Source organism: Danio rerio, chromosome 12 (genome assembly GCF_052040795.2).
Source record: "Danio rerio strain M-AB ecotype USA chromosome 12, GRCz13ab, whole genome shotgun sequence".
NCBI classification, from domain to species: Eukaryota; Metazoa; Chordata; class Actinopteri; order Cypriniformes; family Danionidae; genus Danio; species Danio rerio.
In genome coordinates, this window is record NC_141032.1 from 35,783,326 (window position 1) to 35,799,990 (window position 16,665).

At 34.7% G+C, this 16,665-nt stretch overlaps 1 protein-coding gene across 6 annotated transcripts in view; it reads left to right on the forward strand.

Moving 5' to 3' along the window:
* ccdc57 (coiled-coil domain containing 57) overlaps nucleotides 1–16,665 on the forward strand; it is a 33,634-nt gene that overhangs the window by 2,797 nt on the left and 14,172 nt on the right. For 4 of the 6 annotated variants that reach the window (XM_087274522.1, XM_087274524.1, XM_087274521.1 and 1 more), the window contains exons 2-10: nucleotides 4,310–4,768; nucleotides 4,857–4,965; nucleotides 7,343–7,444; nucleotides 9,623–9,780; nucleotides 9,861–9,935; nucleotides 10,094–10,294; nucleotides 10,688–10,846; nucleotides 14,384–14,546; nucleotides 15,102–15,224. In XM_087274522.1, the coding sequence (XP_087130648.1) occupies nucleotides 4,371–4,768; nucleotides 4,857–4,965; nucleotides 7,343–7,444; nucleotides 9,623–9,780; nucleotides 9,861–9,935; nucleotides 10,094–10,294; nucleotides 10,688–10,846; nucleotides 14,384–14,546; nucleotides 15,102–15,224 (1,488 nt within the window). In that variant the 5' untranslated portion in view covers nucleotides 4,310–4,370. 6 annotated transcript variants of the gene reach the window in all.

Below are 16,665 nucleotides of genomic sequence, written 5' to 3' on the forward strand. Positions count from 1 at the left end.
GTCCGCCCTTGCATATAAACTGAATCATCCACGGTATATAGTAAAAGTTATATTCTAATTTTTTTTTCTTCATTATATTACATAACATAATGTTTTCCAGTGCGGGTTTAGTTGGCGGTTCATTCCACTGTGGCAACCCTAGGTTAATAAAGGGACTAATCCGCAAAGAGAATAAATGAATGTTACATGAATATAAGATTATAATAAAATGAATAATAAAAAGTATATTTTAGCATATTCATTCACAATATATTCTATTTTACAAAACAGTTTTTACAAAAACAGTTATATATATATTTTTTGTATAATTATATTTAATTATATATAATTATTATATATTATATATATATTATTGTCAGGACCCTAAAATACAATTTAAAATCTGTTTGGTAATTTAATAATGTCATATAGACAGCTGATGGTTTTGCAAAAAAACAAAAAAAACAACAACTACTGAACATGGTTTGAGTATAAAATAATTATGTAAAAAATAATTTTATCTAAAAAAATTATATATATATATGGAACTAATTATGATCGCACAGTTTTAAAATGTATTTAGCATATACATTTATCTTATATGTGCTTAAAGCACCCTTATGATAAGAGAATAGGCATCATTTCACCAAATTAGAACGTGACAGCAGGCAGGTAGAAACCACGTGAATCAGGTGTCTTGTTTCATGTTGCGTCAGCTGCTGTTGTGCCGTCTGTACGCCTCAAGAGAAGTTATATCACTGGGTTGAAAAAAAATTAAGTCTTAACTTGTCATAACAACTCTGGCAGGAAGTACACTATGCTAGCATACCAGACGTGATACACTTACATAGTTAAGTGCTTTGTCAGTGTATACATAACATTTTGACCCAAACATAAATATATTCAATATCAAATTACATAAACTTTCCACTTAATTAAATTTAATTACATCCACTTATTAAACACGTTTCATTTCAAACAAATACCCCATAAGAATTTTACAACTTTACGGTAAGCATGCTGCTTTTATAGCAGGGAAATAACAGTCATGCATCCCAGAAATTGAGCTTAATCAGAAGTGGACTCGTAATTTCCGCTTTTCTAAATAAGTATATGTGACGTCAGGTTGTAAACGCGGTAACTCATCCAGCAGCAGAAAAGGATGTTGTTACTCTGCTGCCATGGAAACGATCATAGCTGTGGGGACGCAAAGCTTATGCTTGTGCTATGCTGCTTTAGCTTGTTAGCTTAGCTGACCCATAGAGAGCTGACCTAAGCATCAACGAGAACAATTTTAGACTTGCAGCAAATTCCCTTTAGTCTGTAATTGTCGCGTGCTTTGACCTTCGCAGAGTTTTCGTCACCTCTGTTTATTAATAAACACATCAAATAAAGCGTTTGTTCGCTGTGGCTTGTATGCTAACATGAGGAAATGCATGTATTTTCATTCATGCTTGGGCTGATGTACACATTAAGGTAAACTAGGAACTATTATCACTCAATGAAATCAATCGAATCATGTCGATATACTTAAAATGACTTATTTATGTACTTCTCTGCTTCTTGTTTTCGTGTGCGAGCGCTAAAAAACTTGATTTGACTAAATTTGATTGTTCAGTGTTATTTGTTATTTATGTTGTCATCATTATGTTTATACAAAATGTAAATAATATTTTTTAGTTTTAGAAAGTTTGAAGACGAACATGAATGAAAGTGAAAGCCAGAATATTAAATGTTATGTATGTATATTTACAGAGTACCGTTAATCTAGTATTACTGGGTAATCCTCCTATGTAAGTTAGATCATGTTCAAAATTGCACATTTTAATATCTGGAAATGGACATGTATGTCTTTAAAATTGAAGACACAAAAAGAAAAGTTTATAAAGAGCCAAAGTATAAAAGTATATTAATGTACAGTTGAAGTTAGAATTATTAGCCCTCCTTTAATTTTTTTTTCTTTTAATTTTTTTTCCTAATGATGTTTAACAGAGCAAGGTCATTTTCACAGTATGTCTGATAATATTTTTTCTTCCGGAGAAAGTCTTATTAGCTTTATTTAGGCTAGAATAAAAGCAGTAATAACCATAATAACCATTTTAAGGTCTACTACACTGCATAAAATGCTTTTCTTATTTACATCTTTTATCTTGTTTTTTAGTCGAAATATCTAAAAATCCCTAAATCAAGTATTATTTTCTTGACAAGAAGAATTATTGTCTTGTTTTAATAAATAATATGCCAAAATTAAATGAGTTTTTCCCTAAAATGATCAAAATAGTCTGCCAATGGTGAAAGCAAAATTATCTTGTTTTTCCTTTTGTCATAAGATTATTTAGCTTACCCCATTGGCAAATTATTTTGCTTGTATTAAAAAAAACTCACTTAATTTTGGCATATTATTTTCTTTTTAGATATTTGGACTAGAAACAAGATAAAAAAAATCTAAATTAGAAAATAATTTTTTGCAGAGTATAGAACAAACCTTCGTTATACAATAACTTGCCTAATTACCCTAACCTGCCTAGTTAACCTAATTAACCTAGTTAAGTCTTTAAATGTCACTTTAAGTTGTATAGAAGTGTCTTAATATCTATGAAAAATATTTTTTACTGTCAGCATAGCAAAGATAAAATAATTCAGTTGTTTGAGAGGAGTTATTAAAACTATTATGCTTAGAATTCTGTCACTTCGCAGGATCTGCAATGTTGAGTCTAAATCATAGTTGACTACAGAACACATGTGATTTGTAAAGTCACTGTTAAGTTTAACCATAGTAGAGTGAAATTTTAGTAAAATATAAAAGTATAAAGCATGTTTTTTAAGGCCTGTGACTGTGCATTTAAAGAGGATTTAAAATTTGGGCATAAGAAATTATGAAGTTTGGAGGTGTTAAAAAAGATTAATTGTATTTATTATTTATATGATTTTTGAAAAAAAAACAATTGTACTTAGAATTTTTGTATTGTTTCTAGTTCAAATATCTACATTTTAAAGCAAAACGTTTTTTTGTTTTTTTTGCATACCCTATTTTTTACGTACCCCATTGGCAGATTTCTAAAAGTGGAAACAAAACAATTTACTTGATCTGATTTTAATCTTTAGATATTTGTACTAGAAATGAGACAAAGAAAAGTATTTATTCTAATTTCTGTACCTGAATACTGTTAGACTTCCCAGAAAAAGAAACATCATACAGAGCTAGTCAAACCATCTTGTGAAACGGTATTCATATCGCAATATTTAACGTAGAAAAATTAAATATTGTAATATAAGATTTTTCCAATATCGTGCAGCCCTAGCCCACACTAAAAATAGTTTACAGTTTGATTATTTATTTTTCTTCAGAAAAGTAAAGGTTATTTATTTAATATAATAATATAACAATTTTTATTTGGATAGTACACTTATACATATTTCAAACTATAACTTAGTAACTATGTGCCAACGAACTCATTAGAGTATATAGTATTAGCACAGTGTTGCACTAGAATTAGTAGATCAAGCCAAAATGTGGTTGCAGAGTTACTTACGTTTAGCAGAATATCAAATATATATCAGTATAAAATGTTAGCAGAATTAGAGTTCTCTGGTCGAATAGACACAAATGGAAGGTAGCTAAATTTAATTTCAGTCAGTTACAAGATGTGTCAATAATGACTTTTAATTTTTAAATTATATATATATATATATATATATATATATATATATATATATATATATATATATATATACAGTTGAAGTCAGAATTATTAGCCCCTCTTTGAATTTTTATTTCTTTTATATTTCCCAAATTATGTTGAACAGAGCAAAGAAATTTTTGCAGATTTCAGATAATATTTTTTCTTCTAGAGAAAGTCTTATTTGTTTTATTTCAGCTAGAATAAAAGCAGTTCTTAATTTTTTAAAAAGCATTTTAAGGACAAAATGATTAGCCCCTTTAATCTATTTTTTTTCAATAGTCTACAGAACAAACTAATGTTATACAATAACTTGCCTAATTACCCTAACCTGCCTAGTTACCCTAATTAACCTAGTTAAGCCTTTAAATGTCACTTTAAGCTGTATAGAAGTGTCTTGAAAATATCTAGTCAAATATTATTTACTGTCATCATGGCAAAGATAAAATAAATCAGTTATTAGGAATGAGTTATTAAAACTATTAAGTGTAGAAATGTGTTCAAGAAATATTGTCTCCATTAAACAGAAATTGGGGAAAAAAATAAACAGGGGGGCTAAAAATTTTACTTCAACTGTATTTATTTTTATTATATGTGGGGTTTTATTTAGCCTGTGGTGACCACTTTGTAATCACTTCATATGCCTACAGATTTGCTTAACAGGATGTCAAGATTTGCAGTCCCCGGTTTTTCAACATCTGCTTCATAACCATGCAGGAAGCTGTGGACCTGGAGTCCCAGCTGGCCTGTAAAGAAAGAGAGTGGAAAGAACTTCAGGGTTTACGGATTCGGCAACTGGAGACTGCTCTAAATGAAGCCACATCAGAGCTGTACGGCCAGAGAGAGCGTTTCCTCCGCTTGCGTGATGACTTCAAATATAATCTGCGTGTGTTGGAGGAAAGGGACAAAGAGCTGGAGCGTTATGATGCCATGGCAGCTCGTGCTCAGACGGAGGAGAGCGCGAGGCGGGAAGAGGTCAGTGAGCTTAGGATTGAGATAGCGAAGCTTCAGAATGCCCTAGAGGAGCAGCGGAGGGCGAAGGAGGACATCGAAGTGCAATTTCAGAAAAGAGGAGTTGAGCATAGAGTCAAAGTAGAAAAAGTCCAGAGGTGTGACCTTGTTTCCTCATCTATGTCCATTTCTAAATTGAGTGTTTGTTTTGAGTTTTGATGACATTTGTTCTTTTTTAATTATTAGCAAAATGGAAAGTGAGATTCAGAAGCTGAGGGAGGAGAATGAATCACTGAGACGAGATCTCCAGCGACGAATTAGAGAATCTGATGGAGAACTGGCACTGCAGAAACAGGTATGGCAGTCACAAACAAGATTGTTTACTTTGTTTTGTGAATGGGCAATAATACTAGAATATTATTTCACAAAATGTTTGGTGTATTGATATAGTGTTGAAATGGTATTGTAATAGTTTTATTAACCCAAAACAAAAGAACATATTCAACAGAACAGAAATACAAATTCATTTTTTAGGTACAATATTTTCATTTTGTGGTGTTTCCCAGTGTTGGGTTGCAGCTTGAAGGGCATCTGCTGCATAAAACATAAGCTGGATAAGTTGGCGGTTCATTCCACTGTGGTGACCCCTGCTTAATAAAGCGACTGAGCCAAAAAGAAAATGAATGAATGAATTTTCTTTTTGTATGTAGTAAGAAATAGTCTATGGATGGCTGTCATTTTAATTATGTTAATGCACAGATGGCCATGAATTACTCCGCTTACACCGTGGTCATTTGCCAGCATCGACAATTATTGCTGTTATTGAAATTATAATCTGATGTTGTGTGTATTTTTAAATGAAAGCAGCACAATTTTTATAGAATGGTGATGAACTTACTGGAACTACTTTTGCGTTGAATGTTATTGCACACATTTCAGCCAATCAGAATTGAGCATTAAAGCCACATTCACTCTACGAGTGAGTAGTAGGTATGGGAGGGTATAAGATTCTGACAGTATGATAACCTTGGATAAAAATATCACGGTTTCGCAGTTTAACGGTATTGTGATTGCTGCAGTAAAATATATTCTTTTTAAAAGTTTGGGTAAAAAAACTAAACGTTTTTTCCGCTTTGAACACAGTATTTTTTATTTTGAGAAACATTTCCCAAATATGTTAACGGTAAACATGTCAGACTAAATAATTAACATAAATCATTGACTTATGCTGCCTTCATTAGTTTTAAAAACACTGATTTCTTTACAATTTAAAATGATATTTTTGGATATCTTTTCTGCATAAAAAACGTAAATAAAAAATCTTACACACCTTTGGAACTTTATCAGAAAATGTTGGCGGTTTTAAAACCTTGACTTTTCCAACTGCGGTATACCTTGAAAACAGTTATCGTTCCATGCCTAGTGAACAGAAGCAGCAAAGTTATTGAATTAATGTTTGCAGAGACCCGAATGCAGCCCTGTTTTAAATTTGATGAAATTTTCTTATGAATGTATTGTTCGTTGTTTAAAAATTAGATTAATTTGAAATAGTCAAGTATACAGTAGTCAGCATTTGAAGTGAATCAAAAATGTGTTTCAAAATTGTCCTAGAACAATAGGTGTTGTTCAATAGTTTTAGGTCAAAATGTGATGGTCCATTTCAAATGTTGACTACTGTATATTTGCAACATAATTGATACAGCAAAGCCTGATGACAAACATATCGGCCCAGTTTCACTAACGGGGCTTAGATTAAGCCAGGACTAGGCCTTAGTTATATTAGGCTATTTAAATGACCTTAGAAAAATATATTACTGGTGTCCACCTGGAGACAAAAAAATGACACTGACGTATTTTAAGACATCTCACCGCAAGCTATTTTGAGTTGAGACCGCTCAAACATGCAATTTAATCTTGACTAGCCTTAAACATTGTTTGTGAAACAGGGGGATATTGTCAAACTGATGAGCCCTGTGTTGTTTACAGAACACATTTGTTGTGTTCACAATCAAAACCAGCTTGCTGGAGAACAACACAATAAAACACATCTATATTTAACATGACACACAGCAACAGTGCTAATGGCAGAAGATGCTTAATAAACACTTTGGAAAAAAACAAAATGTAGCTAAATAGCCAAAGATGTCACAGTGCACACAGATGCCACCACACTTAAAATACTGACACAAATTAAAATGAAAACAAATGTATATATATTGACCTCATTACCTAGACAGCTGTTGTGGCCCATTCCTCAATTTAAGTGACAAAATCTAAATCGGTAATATCTTATTAGTCACATTTTATAGCTACGTTTCTGTTCCTGGCGTAAAAATGAATCCACAAAATGGATGTCCTGGGATTAATGCCAGGGCATTGTATGTTTTTTAAAATAAACCTACTGACCTAAAAGGATTCCAGCTGGCAGGAGTTTCTTAGTTGCTGAGCTGCGTAAACTAATCGCTAAAGCAATCCTCACTTCACTCTGTAAAGTAAAATGATAAGGCCGTGAAGGATCACAGATAATGTCGCTGAACCAAAGCTATTTATGCTGCGGCGCATTCAGGTCAGTTCAAAAATAGGTCATTGTTCAGTGTTGTTGTCACTTGACTTTTGACATTTGTGTGTTGTTATGGCAGGGGAATGTGAGAGTAGCATTGGCGAAAATTGTTTTATGAAACAAAGTAAAAGTGTCATTTATATACAGCACTGTCAATTGTGATCCTTGACAGGAAATGATGGCAGATTTTGACAGTGAAATGAGAAAACGAGAGCATGAATTTCACTTGAAGCTGGATGAAATGAACAACCTGGTTCTCTCCTGTCAGCTCAAAGTAAGATCCAAATCATTTTTAATCTTTTGCAAACTTTGTGTTGCAAGTGTCGTTTAGACCAGTCTTTTTTACTCAAAGGCTCACTTGTCCAATATTTGTAGATTACTCATTAACTTAATACGTTCATCAGGTTGTACATACGAGATGTTGAATCGCTCACTCAAGACTTACTCATATTCATTGAAAGGGGAAAAACTTTTGACCTGTGTAAGAATATTTGGATGATAAAACCTATTTTCATAGAATGTGTAGTTTTATTCAGGAAATCTTTGAAGGGATGTTTGAGCAGGTGTCTTCTGGAGGGATTTTAAAAATATGCATCATTAATCAAACTAAAAGATTGTATATTAATCTTTTCAGTGTTGTTTTTGTTATTTGAATGGGGGGGGGTGTTTTTCAATGAATGTTTATTAAAAAGCAGATATGATTTTATGTTATATATTGTATATTTAGTTTAGGTTTTGCCATGAATATAGCCAATGCTGCTGATATGGCATTAAAACATAAATGATGGCAGTTTAAGATTCAATAAATTCAATAAAGTAACAAAAATTAAGTAAAATTAAAAAGTAAATTTGAAGGGATAGTTGACCCGAATCTTGATCAGATATTTCTTCCTCTGTTGAACATATACAATTTTTGAAGAAATTTGGCAACCAGCTTACTATACTATACTATACTATACTATACTATACTATACTATACTATACTATACTATACTATACTATACTATAATTTTGACGTTCATAGTATGACAATAAATGCAGTCGAAGTCAGAATTATTAGCCCCCTGTTTATTTTTTCCCCAATTTCTGTTTAACAGAGAGAAGATTTTTGCAACACATTTCTTAATAATAACTCATCTCTATTAACTGTTCAATTTTATCTTTGCCATGATGACAGTAAATATTATTTTACTAGATATTTTACAAGACACTTCTATACAGCTTAAAGTGACATTTAAAGGCTTAACTTAGTTATTTAGGTTAACTAGACAGGTTAGGGTAGTATAAATATAAAAACTGTATAAATAGAATACCAACATTTTTATAATATATTTGTGTGTCCACAATACTAAGAAACTAATACAGATGTGGAGGTTTAAATCATGACAGAATTTTTATTTCGGTGTAAATAATTTGCTGACAATGAGGCCTTGACTCCCGGTTGAGAACGGTTGCTTTAAATATTTTGTCACTAAAAGTATGTGTACAAATCAAATGCTCGCACAAATTATGAATTGGAATGTTGACCGTGAGCAAGGACCCGTAACCCAAAGGTCATCGGCTGAGCTCGAATTCATATCTGAATGGCATCACATTCTCACAGCAGGGTTCTTGATTACTTTTGAAAGCCTTCCTGGAAGATTAGAAGCTGTTAGGATGTATATTGTAAATATATAGTATAGCTCTAGGTGGCACTGTAGCTCAGTGGTTAGCACTGTCGCTTCATGGCAGGATGGTCACTGGTTCAAGCCCCGGCTGGGCCAGTTGGCATTTCTGTGTAGAGTTTGCATGTTGTCCCCATGTTTGCTTGGGTTTCTTCCAGATGCTCCTGTTTCCCACACAGTCCAAAGACATGCACTATAGGTGAATTGAATAAAACAAAATTTTCGGAAGAGCCTGAGTGTGTGTGGGAATGAGTGTTCTGGGTTGTGGCTGAAAGGGTATCCACCGCGTAAAATATATTCCAGAGTAGTTGATGGTTCACTCCGCTGTGGCGACCTCTAAAATAGAGACTAAGCCGAAGGAAAATGAATGAATTATTAGTACATCCGTTCGTTATGAGTGATGTTCATTCATTCATTCATTTTTGTTTTGGTTTAGTCCCTTTATTAATTAGGGGTCGCAACAGCAGAATGAACCGCCAACTTATCCAGCATGTGTTTTACGCAGTGGATGCCCTTCCAGATGGAACCCATCACTGGAAAACATCCATATACTCTCATTCACACACATACACTACGGACAATTTAGCTTACCCAATTCACCTATACCACATGTCTTTGGACTTGTGGGGAAAACCCAGAGGAAATCCAACCAAACACTGGGAGAACATGCAAACTCCACACAGAAATGCCAACTGACCCAGCCGCGGCTCGAACCAGCGACCTCCTTCTTGCCACCGCTCTTCCGAGTGATGTACAGTTTATTTTAATTTCTGAATTAAACTGTCCAGGAAAAACTATTGAGCAAAGAGTTAGAGGTCCATGCCAAAGCACACAGCCAAGCAACTGAAGCCCTACAGGTCTCTGAAGAACTTTACCAGCAGGCTCAAAAAGAGATCCAGCATCGAGACTGGGACCTAAAAAACACCACCGCAATGAAAGACTCCAGGTAAACTGATCGAATACTAGTAAATAAAGTTTTTTTTGTTTAATTTAGGATACGATAAGATTGCAATTACTGATTTATAGGATAAAGGAGCTTGAGGGAACACTGAAACAACTAGAGAACAACTGTAACAAAGAACAGGAAGCCTACGACAGGAAGTAAGTAGCACTACATCTTGAATATATCAACCCAGTCTAGTCAAATCAAATAATTAAACATTCATTGAGAGCAACTGACATGCTTAATATGCATAGCTCAGATTACTCTTGTAGGCCTTGATATCTTGCTTCGATGTTTTGAAAATTGATATATGCAGGCATGCAGAGCTGGAACGAAGGACTCGGGAGAGCAAAGATGCATTGGACCGCTTGAGAGAAGCTCATGCCAGGGATCTCCAAGAGGAGAGGAAGAAATCCTCAGAATTGCAAGCCCAACTGGACAGGACGATCCTGGAGCTGGAGAGGAGGGAAAAAACCCATTCAGATGACCTGGAACATAGAGACCAGCAGATACAAGAGTAAGACAGCTTAGAAATTTGACATTGGCGTATATTATCTCATAACGATTTGCTTTTTTTGTGTGTGTGTCAAATGTTATGGTCCATCTGTGTGTTTAGATGGCAGTGCATTACCCGCGGCGCCTACTGATGACTAAATTAGTGTAAATACATTTTGAGGAAATGTGTGGGTGTCTCTGAAAATGACTTTCTAAACATTAGTATTATATAACCTGTTTAAAATTGAAGACCTCAAGGTAACAAATGCTCCTAAATTTTCTGTGCCTTTACATTTGTAGCAACACAGATGCTTCAAGATTCATCTGTAATCGATTAAAAGCCTCGACTTGTGCTTGTACCACTGTTGTTGCCAGATCCACATTAGATCTGAACCTCTTTTTTTTGATACCGAAGGCTCAGAGCACAGCTGGAAACAACTCGATCTGGCTGGGATACTTACATCACGCAGGTCTCCAAAGAAAAGGTTGCCAGGGATACAGAGCTGTTTTCCGCAGAGGAGAGAGAGGCCAAAGTGAGAGCAGAGCTGGAAAGGTGTAAAGAGGATATAGAAAGGTGAGGGGTCACAGGATGAATAACTTTTGCACAACATTTTAATTGTTTTTCAATATCAATAAATAAATTCAAAATTTAGTTGTTATGGCAGATAGTCAGTAAAGTGTCATGTACTAAGGTTATTATAGTTAACGAAAACAAACGAAAAAACGAAAACTAGAATTAAAACAATTTCGGTAACTGCAATAAAAATAAAATAAAAACTTGAACTAACTGAAACTGTGTTGTGTACATACAAAACTGAAACTAACTACAATTATAGCAAAAACATCCTTTGTTTTCGTTTTTTTATTTTATTTTATTTTTTGTTCAAATCTTTTTATTAACATTTTGGTCAATAAAACATCAATTTCAAAAGTATTTGAAAAACAGAGACAAATGATCTTTGCTCCAACAGAGGCCCCCCACCCCACAGCACCATTTATAAACAATATGTTATGCCTATTTTTAATCTGTTTTACATTCTGTCGCAATATATACATACATACAATACAAATAGACAAAAGTTCCATTATATGTTCACTCATCTATTGTACATATATACGCACACAACGAGTCACAATAGGCTTATCAAATGTAAAATAAAGAAATAAAATAATTTAGATAGAAATTAAAATGTAGTCAAATAAAATGGAGGGAAAAAATGTGAGAAACAAATAAACAATGGTCAAACTGAAAATATTAAGTTTGGATCCATTTGTTTTATATATGTCAACACTGGCTGCCAAATAAGATTAAATTTTTGACTGCAACCTTTGTTGGAGTACCTAATCTTCTCCATTGTAAGATGATACATAAGGTCCCTAATATAAAGATTAAAAGTTGGAGGAAATTTGTCCTTCCATTTGAGCAGTATAAGACGTCTAGCAATTAATGTTGAAAAAGAAATCATGCTTTTGGTATTAATGTCTAAACCGGGATCCGTGATTAAACCAAATATTCCTGTAACAGGGCAAGGGTCAATTGTTACATGTAAAACATTTGAAAAAAAATTTAATATTAATTGCCAGAACTTGGTAATTTTAGAACATGACCAAAACATGTGTGTGTGATTAGCTATTTCTATGTCACATCTATTACATGGGGGATTTATAGTTGGTGAAAATTTTGCTAATTTTGCTTTTGTCCAATGAAGGCGATGGACCACTTTAAACTGAATGTCGCAAACAAATTGAAGTTAAATGAATCTTATTTATAATGTCTTGCCAAATTTCCTCTGAGAGGATCAACTCAAGTTCATTTTCCCATTGTTGTTTCGACTTTGTTACTGAAGTTAGATTTTGTGAGGAGATAAAAGAGTAAATCACACCTTTGTTTTCGTTTTTGTAAATTTGTTTAATATATAAGCCTTTAAGAAGAAAATGTATTTACTTCACGATGCCAGTTTTCCGCCTGGTGTTTGAGCCGTACAGCACATCGGAGTCTGTAATCCTGCTGCCATTGGCCAGATCAAGCCGGTCCTCATTGCTGCTTTCGTGACAAAAGCATCAACTGGCCTGACAGCAACACGGTGACAGCATTAACCTCCTAGGACATATGTGGGCAGCACATTTTAGCTCCTAAGTGGTTATTTAAATTACTTTAAATGTTTTATATTTTGTGTCATCCTTCAACTGTTTTGCAGCATATGAAATGTCCTAAACACTATTTTTAACTGTCCAAAATAGAAAAAAAATTTGTTTTTACTCTCTGATAGTCAAAAAATGTTTAAAAAATGTAAATGTAATATATGAATTAAAAACAGACAGGAAAACTGTTTTATGTAAATTCGGACCACAAGTCCACATATATGGATATCAAAAGATAATACTCAGATTGTATTCTAATTAGGGTCCAATAAATCCAACAGACACTTAAAAATATTAATTTAACACATTTGTGTCCAACAATAGGTTTTATTTCTGTATTAATTTCTGTATTTATTTCTGTATCCTGATCAGGAACTAATCATTATTCTGCGAACCCCAACACTTTAGAAGATTAGAAAGCAATAGTAGAAATATGGAAGATGGAAACTTTTACTTTCTCTCTAAAATACAGAAAGAAGCTTGTCTATGGAGCAAGTGGAAAGAATTTTTGGATTAATCAGTGCTGATGTATGCATGCGTGTATGTGTATATAGTATTGTATGTAACCATGCATGCAAGACCACTCCTACAATGTTGTTTACCCTGCTGTTTTTGTTCAATAGTTATATTTTAATTTTTATAATTTTTTATTTTTTTCTCCTACTTCTTGATTGCTATTGTAAACTCTCGGATATTGTAAGTTACAGTATTATATTTTGAAAAAAAAAACTGAAATTTAAAAAAAAAATCATTAATAAATGATCTAAATAAGGTGCTTGATCAAAAAATTACAGTAGGTAATAATTTCATGAAACATGATATTTAATTATTTTTTTGGTTCAGCCTCATATTTACTTTAAAGTCCACGTGAACCAGAAGTTGCCGAGACATTTATTTCAGTATGTTGATGTACGTCCAACTAAAACTGAATATTGAGTCTGTGGCGGGGCTTCCTTTTTTGAGCATCATTCCTTCATATCAAACAGTATCAGGGGTGTGGTTAAGAATATCGTGGCTGAAGCTTCCATAGATATATACACTAGATATCGCATACAGACCCTGAGCATGCTTCAGTAGCGCCGCCACATTTGTACAGTGCTTCCAGGCTAAAAGTCATTCAACCGCAAACCAATGTGAAGATGCTGGACTTTAGTGCTGTGTACGAGTGTAATATTGAGCTAACAAAGAAAGCAATGCACATAGGCAGAACATTTCATTGGTAAGATTTCATTTTGTTTTTGTATCTTGTGAACTTTTGTGCTAAACAAGTATTTTTGATAGTACAGTCACCAACTCACACTAAATACTAGGCTTATGTTAGTCTGGTTAAATAAAATCTGCAAACAATGTAAATGAAATATGACAACAAGATGCTGCAATGCTAGAAACTTGTATTCTTGTCGGCTAAGTGAACAAGCCATTCATAACGGGGATTCATTCACAAACTAATCATTCCTTCTGTTAAAATTAGAAGTAAAATCAGGAGAGGGGGTGTGCTTCAGGACATGGATTAGACCAAATTTAACAGGAGGGAGGATAATACATTTACATGCACACAAACACACACTCTTTGTCGGCAATGACCATGCGATCACTTATCATAGATATATGTATATATGTGTTTATATCTCTGGCTCTGGATGGCCAGTCTTCCACTGCACCTTGGTCCCACATTCATTTCAAAGACCGCTACCCTGTACTAAAATGACGGCTCTATTGATGCATTGCTTCCAGCAATACCGTAGACAACATCTAATGTAAATATCTATTTGAAGCTTCAAACTGACATCAACAGAGAAGGACCGTCCCTCCAAACGCAGAAGCAAATGATCAGACTTTGATTGAAGATTACAAAAGCAAATTTTTTACTTGCATGAATTTACCAAAAAAACAATGTACTCTACCAAAATAATCATTGTAAATTTAGATTTCACACAGGCTTTAAACAAAAAAAGTGTGTTTCTGTCAGGTACAAGCAGCAGGTGTCAAGTGGTCTGCAGAGGGAACAGGCACTGGAGCAGAAGAGAGTTCAGCTAGAGTTGGACTGGGAGAGACGCTGTGAGGACGTGCGTTCTGAGCACTACCTGAAGAGCGAGGAGATCATCCAAAACCTTACTCAGGCCCGAGACCAGGTAAGCTACTGCATAGTCAGGAACCCTAAAATAAAATGTTATATACAAACTTAAGGGGTTACATGGTGGCGCAGTGGTTAGCACTGTCACCTCACAGCTAGATGGTTGCTGGTTCGAGTTCCAGCTGGTTCAGTTGGCATTTCTGTGTGTAGTTTGCATGTTCTCCCCGTGTTTGCATGGGTTTTCTCCGGGTGCTCCGGTTTCCCCCACAGTCCAAAGACATGTGGTATAGGAGAATTAAATAAACTAAATTGGCCATAGTGTATGTGTGTAAATGAGAGTGTATGGATGTTTCCCAGTACTGGGTTGCAGCTGGAAGGGCGTCCGCTGTGTAAAACATATGCTGGATAAGTTGGCGGTTGGATCCCCTGATGGATAGGGGGACTAAGCCAAAGAAAATGAATGAATAAATACAAATTTAAGAAAATGCAAATGCACTCTTTAGTCCAGGCCTTACCTATATTTGCTAATATGTGTCCCACAAGCCCCTGTACTTTGATTTCTGTACAAGATTGTAAAGGTATTATGTTTTTAATTTTGAGTATCTCTCATAAGGTGACTGCTGAGTTGAGAGAGAAGGAACGTGAGTTGCAGGAGACGATGACAGTGCTTCAAAGTGTCACTGTAGAGCGAGATCAGGCTCTGTGTGGAAACAAACCAGCACTAACTGGATTTCAGGTTAGACCACATGCAGCTTTCTCTGTTACACCAGTCAAAATAAAAGTTAATCCCGTATAGGAACCGGTTACCATTTAAAATCAGCTTTAGCGTTTGGGAAAGAAAAAAGAAAAGAAAGTGGTATGATGACAGTTAAAGATCTGCTGGGGATCCTGTCCAACAATTCTCTGGGTTTCCTGCCAAGTGTCAAGAGTCATGCTGTACATGAAGCAAGTCATCTGACCCTGAGTTGCCCCTGAGAGATTGCCTGTCTAGTTCTTTGGAAAATGAAGGTTAAATTACAGCTTTACTAACACAGCAGACATTATACCAATGTTCATAATGTTCCATTTATTTAATATATAACTTGTTCTTCTACTCATTTAGTAAAGCATTAGATGGAATCCAGTGGGTGTATTGCTATTACAGCCATTTTGAAATTATACATCAAATTTAACTGAGAAATAAAAAGAGGTTTGAATGTTTATATCTACCTTTTCTGCTGTTTCATTGGTCATTTGTTAAGAAAACATTTAAAGAAACACTCCACTTTTTTGGAAATAGGCTTATATCACAAGTCACCTAGTGTTAAACAGTTGAGTTTTTAACATTTTTAAATCCAGAGAGTAGATCTCTGAGACTGACAGGAACGCTTTTAGCTCATCCTTGCATGGATAATTCGATCGAATCAGATCCAGATTCCAGATCCAGAATCAGATTAGCATCTCACTTAACATTTTTTTTAAAAGTGTACTTAGACTGACAGAAAATTAAAGGTCTATTTTCTAGGCCGATATGGCTAAGAACAATCAGCCAATCACATGACAGAAACTCAATGCAATTAGCTATGTAAACATGATCAAGATTATCTGCTGCAATTTAAATCGAGCATTAGAATGGGGAAGAAAGGTTATTTAAGTAACTTTAATTGCGGCATGGTTGTTGGTGCTTGATTGGCTGGTTTGGGTATTTCAGAAACTGCTGATCAACTGGGATTTTCATGCACAACTATCTCTAGGGTTTACAGAGAATGGTCAGAAAAAGAGAAAATATCCAGTGAGCGGCAGTTCTGTGGAAGCAAATGCCCTGTTGATGCCAGAGAGTAGAGGAGAATGGCCAGAGCTGATAGAAAGGCAACAGTAACTACAGATAACCACTCGTTACAACCGAGATCTGCAGAAGAGCATCTCTGAACACACAACACGTCCAGCCTTGAGGCGGATGGACTACAGCTGCAGATGACCACACCGGGTGCCACTCCTGTCAGCTAAGAACAGGAAACTGAGGTTACGTTTTGTACAGGCTCAACACAATTGGACAATACAAGAATCATCTCAGACTGGTTTCTTGAACATGACAATAAGTACACTGTACTCAAATGGCCTCTACAGTCACCAGAACCCTATCCAATAGAGCATATTTGGGATGTGATGGAACAGGAGATTCGCATCATGGATGTACA